The sequence below is a fragment of the Folsomia candida genome, unplaced genomic scaffold (assembly GCF_002217175.1).
Source record: "Folsomia candida strain VU population unplaced genomic scaffold, ASM221717v1 Fcan01_Sc029, whole genome shotgun sequence".
NCBI classification, from domain to species: Eukaryota; Metazoa; Arthropoda; class Collembola; order Entomobryomorpha; family Isotomidae; genus Folsomia; species Folsomia candida.
The window spans coordinates 958,923-969,871 of record NW_019091221.1 but is presented as its reverse complement, the minus strand read 5'-3'; the positions used below and the strand labels follow the sequence as shown (position 1 = coordinate 969,871).

Sequence of the window (10,949 nt, the reverse complement as noted above, 5' to 3'; positions counted from 1 at the left end):
GCTTTTGAAAAAAACGGTAAATAATTATTACGGTTTTCTTTCAGGAGAGAACATTGGTGTTCACTCACAAGTCATATTTAATTCGCATAATATGTAGGCGATAACATCTTACACTTAAATTTTAATGATGTTGACAAGGTAAGACTGTGCACTTATCAAGTGCTCCAGTCATATTTTAAATTATTGGTCCTTCTCTACAATTTGCAATTGTTTAAATACCTATGTTCATCCCCGTCCGTGCTACATACATATGCAGAAGGCTGATGGAAAGGGTTGTAATAGATAAAATATGACTCACTCACTCACTAACTACGCATGTACATACATAGTTTATCATTCTAAGAAAACCTACGTACGTACGTATACATGTAAGTCTGCGTTTACTGTTGGCACGTTTGTTGGACACGTGGATTTTTTTATGATCAGTCATAACATCACACAGTACCAAGCAACGTAAGTATGTGGCTGCATCATAATATGTACATGCTTAAAAATCCAATCCACCCATCTACATCGAATCCACACATTGCAACTTGCACACATTTACATTACAGTACCAAGCAACGTATGTGGCTGCATCATAATATGTAATACATACTTGCTTAAAAATCCAATCCACACATTGCAACTTGCACACATTTACATTTTATAATATTAACCAATTTTTGTCAAGCTTCATTCCTCCCACAGTCAGCGAACGACAAGTGACAAAAAACGCTACCTAGCTCCCAGGTATATGTATTTACTTATGCATCGGAAAATAAGTTATTAAGTCCTTTGTACATACGTTCGTACGTACATGGTCAGTTTTTTGTGATTTTTGAATTGTGTATCCATTCAGAGTATGTACGAATGCGAATATGGTACATTTGTGCACTCTTAGAAAACTGGGATTAAATCATTACGGACCGGAGAACACATGTATGTATGTGACTTAATAGGAATTACCGTTCAGTAATGTTGTGGTAATGAAAGATTTACCACTCGGAAACAATTTACCACCAATTCGGTAGGAAATTATTACCAAATCTATACCAGCACGGAGTTGGTATGTGACTCTACCTGATTTTTAACATTTGTGATGAAGTTAAGCCAACTAAATACATAAATATGAATGTGTCGACACTAATCAAATTACTGCCTTAGTTATTTATTGCCCACCTTGTAAGTATTCATCCGTCCACGAAACAAATGGGTGTACATATTACGATTACGTTTGAAAATGGAGAATAACTTGTAAATTAGTACGAATTTCGAAAAATGTTGCTAGAAAACTATGAGATTTTTGTTCGCAAATTTATCCGAAAATATGCATGTTTGATTTCTAGGGTTGGCCAAGATATTTTGTTTCAAAGATACAAGATACAAGATACAAAATATTTGAACGAAACCTTAAGATAGAAGATACTCAATACAAATAATTAGAGTTACACAAGATACAAGATACAAGATAGATTTTATCTGCTGTGATCCCAGATACAAGATACAAGATATTTATTTGAAATAATTTTTTCAAGATACAAGATAAATTATTCGGAGCTTGCAAAAAAACATGAAATAACGAAGCACCACTTGATCTTTGTATCGTAGCCGAGTAACTTGTTAATATTGATAGCGTAGACTCATAACTTACATTGTAATTTATAATGCAAGTCCCTGTTTACAATTTATAAACAAATATGAGGATTTCAACTGTGGTGACCCATACTGATTTTTTAAAATTATTCTATGGAACTGAAATTATTATTACCAGTATTTTCAGTTGAAATTTAGAATAATTTCTCTAATGGTGGTACAAATTAGGAATATAAAGGAAAATTACAAAATTTTCCAACGTGCGAGTGTTTATTTACTGTGGATAAATAAATATTACGACGTTATACAACCGAACCTTGCGTCTGGCTCGGTAAAGCTGTACACTGAGGTTTTTAAATCTTCATAATTCCAAGTTTTAATACTACCAAATATGCAAGTTTCCCGGTTTTTCACTAAAAATTTATCTTGTATCTTGACTAGTATTTCAAATAAAATTTGATCGAAATAAATTCTCCAGATACAAGATACAAGATACAAAATACTGTTTGAGAAACGTTCAGATACAAGATAAAAGATAAGATAAACTCCGTTACACAAGATACAAGATACAAGATATATCTTGTATCTTATCTGATATCATGTATCTTGTTAAATTATCTTGGCCAACCCTGTTGATTTCGCGATTACTGGTAAGCTCCTCACAAACGATCGTGGAAACCAGGAGAACTAAATTATGCCACAGTGGCAGGATTGATCAACTTTTTAAATTTGCGAATCCACTCAGGACAATAAGTTTTTCGAAATCGCTAAATGAGGGACTTAAAACGTTACCGTGAGTACGTTCAAGGTGAATTTTTTGTAATAAAAAAATAAGCCAAGTGCGCATCAAGCACTATTCTTTCAACTGATTACCACATGTAAATACAGTCGGATAGACAAAATGCACACAAAAAAATGACAAAAACTCATGCATCCCCACGTGCAAAGGTAAAATCAGTATAGGAAATTGCAAAGCTCATTCACAATTTAACAGAGCACAAGTGAACACAAGCCATATTTACAATGCAATGGATCAAGTTACTTCAACAACGTTGCACTCCTTTCGTGTTTCTGAGTGAGTCATTTAGTGTATTTTTGCATTAATTGATTGATTAATTAATCAATTAATTAATCAATTAGTTACTTGATTTTGCATGTCATTAACTCAATTTCAAATAAAGTTTCCTGCCTTTGTTCAGCAGGGTTGGAGTAGTAAATCCTAAACTGAGAAGAATGAGGAGGGTTAATTTTTGTGTATATCTCACACTCCTGGTAAGTTTAATAAGTTATAAATAAATTAGATTATTTATTAAAAAATCAACCTCTCAATTAATAATAGATTTATGTATATACTTTAAATAATCTGGTAATAAAATATTACCGACATGTACTTAATACTTATACATAAGGCTTGTAGTACATATCTGTTGCTACCGTTTTATTACAATGTGAATTATAAATTTTTACGCTACAGACTGTTTAAGTATGTACATATGTATGGGTACAAAAAAACTGTTTAATGTTTATTACCGAGCGGTTAAAAAAAATTCTAAACTGTGAGTATCCATAGAGTTTTTATATTTTATTAAGAGCATCATCATTCAAAATGTTTGATCATAACAAGTGATATAAAGCAGGTCAAAAATTAAGTAAAACATAATTAATTTGAATTTTTGGATCCTTTTTCCAAATTTCTTTTGATGAAGTGATTATAATCGTCAAGAGATTATAACCTGTTGACGACAAACTACACACATTTGTGTGGTATTTTATTTTCTGTTGACGACGAAATATACAAATGTGTGTATTGCAAAAATTACCCTGACACTAAAATTTCTTAAAAAAGAGTATTTATTTTTACGGTATTTTGTGGAAAATTCAACGGTAGCAAGTGGATTTTTCCGACATTTTCCTTCTGAAATTTTGGAATTTCCCCTATACCGACCAATGTTAAAAAGTGGATTTTTCGTGTTTTTAGCCAAAAAATTAGAAAATTTGAAACTGGTTGAAAATTATAATTGGTTGCTAGCAGGTGTAATTATGCTATCAACATCGTACCGATGGGAAATTTTATTTAAAAATCAGAAGTACGAAAGAGGTTAAGGATAATTGGTCGTCGAATTTAACTACAGACGCGTAGTTATTTATCGAGTTCTCAGTCAAACTTGAAGATTAACCTTACCTGAAAGGTGAGAAGTTGATCGTAATTATACGACAACCTGAGCCTGAAAGAGGTCACGATGAGGACGAATGGTTGACTTGTAGTATGCTGACTCACTCTGCTAGCTGAGGCGTAGTTTAAAGAACAAAGTAAAAAACAGTCCATGGCTGGTCCCTTACTCCTCCGCTCCGCCCCAAATACCCATCAGTTAGTTTAAAGAAAGAACGAGTCGCGAAGGGTTTGGGTGGGGGGGACGTGACCTCTTTCAGGCTCAGGTTGTCGTATAATTACGATCAACTTCTCACCTTTCAGGTAAGGTTAATCTTCAATTATACTTCCAACCTTCGCCTTCAGAGGCCACGATGAAGACGAATGGTTGACTTGTAGATGTTTAAAGAACAAGCGACGAGTTCAAAACGTCACAGGCAAAATAATTATTTTAGCATAGCTATAGAAAAGTACATCGTTCGTCTAATGGCCGGTTATAAAATCGGGCAAACATTTTTGAACCTTCCGACCATCCGGCTCGAGAAAATATTACATCTAAACTTTCTGCATTAAAAGAAGCCTTGGTTATGCTTGTATGACGGAAGCTGTGACCTTTGTACATAGACACGTCGACGCCTGCTAAGTGTAGGGTACATTTCCATCTACTTATAGTTAGCTTTGTCCTGCGCAAATACTCATGCAGACATTCAACTACACCTAACTTTTTACATTTCACATAAGCTGGTAAACAAAGAATAGGATTAAGTCGAATTCTACTTATTGTTTTCAATTTGCTGCGAATTTTAATTTCTCTGCCAATTCTAGTGGAGTTAATGCTACTTACGAAAATTTCTGACAAAGTTTGTACTTTTTGTCCAGTAGTAAGAGCTATCAATGAAGTTATCTTGTAAGAAAGATCTGAATAATCCAACTTCGAATTAACTGTCAAATTTTTTAAACAAATTAAAAACAAGTCACATCCCAAATAAATTCATATTGAGGTTTTGGTGGTTTACAATTGGATATTGCTTTAAGCAATCCAATAACTAATGGATGTGAACCAATTCAATTGTTATTCATAGGTTGTACAAATAATGATAATGCGGGCTGAGCAGTATTACAACAATTATACCCCAAACCTTCATATAGTATATACAGAAACGATAAAATAAATTCTATTGAGCATATTGTTGGGTTACAAATATTATTGTCTGAACAAAATCTAATCCACTTATCTAAATAAACGTTATCTTGCATCAAACTCGAGGAACTGCAGGATTTAGACCGAAAATTTGCAATATTTAATGGAAGTCTGGATTTTAGATTCGGTTGGCTGATAAGACTGCTACAAGGAGCTTCAGGCTCTTGTAAAGCGATGTGTAAAGTGGATACGGGTTGATCAAAGTTTTCTAAAGAATTTTGAAATCATACAAAAAGGTGGGAAAGCGTAAGCTAATTTAAAATCCCAGGCAACGGTAAATGCATCTACAGAAGTTGCACATAAAATTTTCACATTTCACATTTTGTTTTGTTTCTGCACTGGCAAATAAATCTAATTCAGGATTCCCAAAAGCCTTACATATTCGTGAAAACATTGTCACTCACAATTGTCATTTCCAATCACTGTCATCAATTTCTACTCTAGAGTAAAAATCTGCAATGTAGTTGGAACACTTGTAATATAGGACGCACATATAGATAAATGTCTGGCTTCACAAAATTGCCATATTCATCGGGCAATCTTATGCATTTCAACATTATGGCATCCACCATATCAATTTATATAAGCAATTGCTGTCGTATTATCGACTCTAGAAAGTATTCTTATATTCTCGTGAATAGCAAAAATTTGAAGAGGCTTTACTAGGGCTAATAGCTCTAACATATTTATGTGCAGCTCTGACTGCTGTAAATTCCAAACCCCCTGGTGATGACCGGTTATTACAATAGCAGCCCCAACCATTTAAATACACGTCTGTGAAAATCGTTTTGTGAAAGGTGTCGTCATATATTGATACAAAGGAAGAAATTATATTCTCCGCCCACCAATTTAAATCTGATTTACTAAATTCATCAAGAATCATATAGCTATCGTAATTACCATTACTTGAATGAAAATTATTTTGTATACTTATTGCCAAATATCTCAACAAGCCATACATCACTGCCGGACAGGCAGATACTAACGAGCCATGCAATTCAGACGCTTACATTCAGACGCTTACATTCAGACGCTTAATTCTGACCGAGGCTTTCAATTTAAATCTCGCCAAAGTTGTCCTAGTTTTCTGACGTTCTTCGTCCGTTAAAGTTATTCGCATCAATTTAGAATCAAAAATTAAACTTAAGAATGTCACCATTTGTGACGGAAATAAAACCGATTTCTTTCCTATCGTAAAACCCAGCTCATTGAGAGTGGAAATAGTGAAATTAAAATTTGGTAGACATTCTTGTCTTGTATTTCCGAACACTAAAAAATCATCCAAGTATCTCACTGATTCAAAATTCATTTTTCTCAATTTTTCAAAAACCGGCATTAAAATTATGGTAAAAATTAATGGGGCACAGCAAATTCCAAATGCTAAACAATTAAATTGGCAAAGGATATTGTTGTATTCGAATTTTAAGTATTTCCGATAACTTTCATGGCTCCGAATATGGAAATATGGCATCCTTAAGATCCAACGTGCCCATAAACATTCCCCTTTACAATAAATTGACGACCTTTCCTCCATCTTAAAGTGGGGACAATATAAGAATGTATTTAATTTTAAACATTCAGAATAAACCTTCGACTTCCTTCGCTCATTGGAATAGTAAAAATTGGCGAGATAAACTCACCTTTCTCATGGGGAGAAAATGAAATTGCCCCCATTTTTAGTGGTCTTTCAATTTCTTCATTAATAAAATTACTCTCAAATAATGAGAAAGAAGGATTATTTGATACATTTACTTGTACCGGAATGTTAACAAAGGGTAATTTAAAACCCTTAGCTTCAATAGCTTCAATAACAGATTCATCGTCAGTCAAATCAACCTTCTTCTCAATAAATTTAGTCTGCCGGCTAATAAATCTCTTACATTTGTTGTTGACTGCGGTTGGGATATCTGCCTCAGAATTGTGATCTGCCTCCTCTCGCACCCCGTTGTGGAGGAGGACGATTGAAGTTTAAACGTCTTTGAAATGAAAATGATGGGCCCCCAAAGCCATTGGAAAATGACATGTTGCTTGCCCTAACCTGGCTTATTGTTTAGCGAATGATTTTTGAGCTGGATTTTGCCAGCGATAAATCTTTCTCCAAATTACTCCCAAAAAGAAGTTCTGTTATTGCACTTGAATTGTTGCAAATTCCGACACAATCTTGTGTCAAATGGGGCTTAATTGATTGCCTTCTCTTAATGCTAATTTCATAGTGTGCAGTAGCGTTTTGAGTGGCACCATCCATCACATTGTGTAACAATAGCTTCAAAACATTGCCAGGAATTTTGTTTGCATTTTCAAACAGTATTTGAGCCGTTTTTGCTTGAGAAATCAGAGATCTACTAATAGATTGTTGGATGAACTGCTGCTCAGCATCTATTGTCTGAGATCGGCGCTTAAGGCCTTGCCAAATTTCAGGATTGACCTTTGGGGTTCCCAATTTGATTGTGTTTGAGGGAATTTTTTAAAGCCCACTTTTGCCTTTTCAATATTTTCTTTTGTGTGTTCTTTGCTCAACATTGACTTGAATGCAACGGCCACTTTTTATTAAAGGGGGGCCATATTCTTGTATACTGACATTGCTCAACAGTATTTCCATTAATAATAGAATTAATTTCAGGATTGTCAGAATTATCTGATTCAGAAAAGATATTCCAATCCTATTCCTCATAATTTTAAAAAACTATGCATGGTAGGTAATTTTCTTACCATGATTAGCCGAAGGAGAATCATCTCCAAGGACATTCGACATGAATGACGCCACAGGGTCGGAAAGACCATGAGTCGATGCGCTCTGCGAGTCGCCATCATCAGGGGTAGGTTGATTAACCATTTTCATAAAATCTTATAAAAGTTTTCTTTGGTTTTCTTTGGTTTTCAATCGCTTTCGGCAGCGCCGAAAGGGCCTCTATTTTATTACAATTTTCTTTGACCGTATGCGACAAGTCATTGAGGCTTTTATCCATAGTTTTGGATTTCTTTGGGCTTTGTAATTTGTTTTAGAAGTTCTAATAGAATAAAAATAAAACCAGAAAAGGAATGTACTGCGTACATTCTATTCTATTATGTACTGCGTACATTTTCAAATCATTATGCACTGCGTGCAATTTAAATTTTCTTTGACCGTCTGCGACAAGTCACTGAGGCATTTATTCATAGTTTTGGCTTTCTTTGAGCTTTGTTATTTATTTTAGAAGTTCTAATGGGATAGCAATAAAAACAAAAAATGAATGTACTGCGTACATCATATTTAATTATGTACTGCGTACATTTTCAATCCATTATATTGCACTGCGTGCAATTTACTTCACTGTGTTTCACACAGGATGTATAAATATATTAATTTGAAAAGTGAGGGTGGCCAATTTAAAGTAAAAATATTTTTTCTTACCGTTTTTTATAGGAATATTTTCTATTTCTTCTTTTTCGGTAGGGGTAGACATTTTGTGCACGAGGAGCTGGAGCGAGGTCTTCAGTCTAGCAGGCGTAAATCAACACTAATGGGTGATTGGGGCGGAGCGGAGGAGTAAGGGACCAGCCATGGACTGTTTTTTACTTTGTTCTTTAAACTACGCCTCAGCTAGCAGAGTGAGTCAGCATACTACAAGTCAACCATTCGTCTTCATCGTGACCTCTGAAGGCGAAGGTTGGAAGTATAATTGACTGCGTTTCTGTACAGAAATCACAAAATTTGAAATTAACCCAATTAAATATTTAACTGGAACATGTTTGTAAATATTTTCTACCAGGTATCCGCAACCATCTTTTTAATCGCGTATTCCATCTTCTGGATACGTATTCACTCGAAATTAAACGTATTCGAGACAGGAAACTATTGGATGTTAATTGTCTTTCTGACAAGCTGCATTGTTGTTATTGTGGTGTCCATCGTTATTCTAACACTTCACATAAAAGGATTTCCCGTCCATTGGCATCAATCGTTTGGGGTAATAAAAAATCTGACAAGAATTGGTTTATATAAATATATTAAAAGTATTCATTTCGAGTTCGCATCGTTAGCAACGTTCGCAAAAAAATAACGTTCGTAAAATGGCTTGAAAATCAATTTGCCAAATTGCGCATCTCCAGGGTTATTATTTAGTTCGCAAAATATTTTTCACAAATTTTTCAATTGGAAAAGTCCATAAATCTCCATGAGTTACCAAAGTTTTGCGATTCGAATTTTTTAAATTTCTCATTTGGTGATTTTCAGATGCAAAACTTCAGTAAGTATTGCAAATTATTTAACTTGTATTTCTCCCATAGCAAGATTCGAGACATTTGAACTAAATTTTCCGAACTTTGTTATTTGTGAAGTGTCTTCACTTCGTTGCTTTCTAAAAATTCGCAATTTCGAGAAAGTTATGTTGCGATGCAAACTCAAAATGATGTTGCGTCTTCCTATTTTTGGTTGGCCTAGGAGCACTGGAATCTTATAAGGATACCGGGGGATGTTGGGGTCACCGTAACTACCACTGCAGAAAAACTGCACCTGAGATACCCACACAATTCGGTGTATATATCTCTTCAGTTTGCGGTAACCATGGCAACGCTACTGGTTCGCGGTTACAGGTACGTTGACCTCATACATAAGTAATGTATGCCGACCCGTCATTGAGGGTTCGATAGGAACCATCTCCTGTGGTTTTTGATAAGAGATGGCGATATATAATTGACAAACAATCACATTGCCGCTGGAGGTAATACGCAATTCTACCAATTCTAACAACATCCTAGGGTGAGGAATTTTAAGTTTACACTCTTAAAAATCCAGTATTAAATTAATACCGGGCAGTATGTATTCACATATGACTCTCCCAACGTGATATTGATAAATAATACTATGAATTTAGTAATAACCTGGTATTAAGGTTTTACAATAATGGTATCAAATTTTTACGGACCGGTGTAATTTTAATATGCACCAAACGGTAGCAAGTGTAGCAACCTTAATACCGAGAAATCAATACCCGCGTGACTAACAGTGTATCTTGTATCGTAATATTTTTTTCATTATCACGGCGGTAACACGGGTAAGCTGCCATGGTACCCTTTCGAGATAAATTGTGCAATTATGTACATAAGGGAGCGTCCATAAATCACGTGATCGATTTTTGGACAATTTTGACCCCCTCCCCCCCCCCTTGGTGACCGGCTACCCCCCCCCCACCGGTCACGTGACAGGAGATGATGCTAAAATTAAATCATGTTGTCCGGAATAACAATATTATTCCAGTGTTTTTTAAATCGTTAATCAAACTAGAGCAACACACATGTGTAAATAACTATTTAATACGCCAGTCAGACATAAGAATTTTAAGTCGAAGCAAGTTTCTAAATATGCAAAATGAAAATCAAATTTACATAATGTGCTTGTGGTATGCCAAGAGAGTTTATATATAACTCTCATGACATTGATTGGCATATACAAAAGTTAAAAAAACTTTATTCATGTGACGTGACATCTGACCATCTACCCCCCCCCCCCAGTGATAATTGGTGACAAATTTCAGACCCCTTCCCCCCCTCTAATCGATCACGTGATTTATGGACGCTCCCTAACATATCGTGAAAAATTATTTTGGGTTGAGATAATCGATGAATTTATATCCATGATTGTCTTTCTCAATTTACAGATTTCTGAAAAGTGTAGGGCAGCAAGGAGGCTACAGACTGGAATTTACTTGATGTACATTTGGGCCATGGAATTATTTGCGGCATTATCAGTAGAATTTGTGTACGGATTGGGGAACCGCAATAATAAGAATGAACCAGAATATTCGTATACAGAGTAAACGATTTCAATAAAAAAAACTGTACACATGGCTTAATTAGTTAAAAAACCTAAAAAGTTTAATTATACGGATAAATAATAAAGAGACTAAAAATATTCAAATAAATATTCACTTTTACTTCAACCCAAATAGCCATCCGTGCAGATTTCACGACCATCTAATCAATCCAGATCAATATATTTTCTCCTTAAAATCTACATTCTCGCTGTGTTTATAACATTTAGTGGAT

General features: G+C 34.8%; 1 protein-coding gene across 7 annotated transcripts; it reads left to right on the top strand.

Moving 5' to 3' along the window:
• The first annotated feature begins 2,269 nt into the window (after positions 1-2,269).
• Positions 2,270-10,815, top strand: LOC118439024. Of its 7 annotated transcripts, none has more exons than XR_004837197.1 (6): positions 2,272-2,650; positions 2,775-2,847; positions 8,359-8,513; positions 8,675-9,497; positions 9,555-9,663; positions 10,562-10,815. XR_004837197.1 is itself a non-coding variant. In XM_035860036.1 (6 exons), exons 3-6 carry the CDS (start codon positions 8,466-8,468, stop codon positions 10,718-10,720), a joined length of 615 nt encoding a protein of 204 aa, XP_035715929.1. In that variant the 5' UTR covers positions 2,274-2,650; positions 2,778-2,847; positions 8,329-8,465; the 3' UTR covers positions 10,721-10,815. The 7 variants fall into 7 exon arrangements, 6 of the variants coding, with proteins under 6 accessions (XP_035715931.1, XP_035715930.1, XP_035715929.1 ...); XM_035860036.1 differs by lacking the exon at positions 9,555-9,663 and having other exon boundaries at positions 2,274-2,650; positions 2,778-2,847; positions 8,329-8,571; positions 8,675-8,872; positions 9,346-9,497; XM_035860035.1 differs by lacking the exon at positions 9,555-9,663 and having other exon boundaries at positions 2,274-2,650; positions 8,329-8,571; positions 8,675-8,872; positions 9,346-9,497.
• Positions 10,816-10,949: the final 134 nt, after the last annotated feature.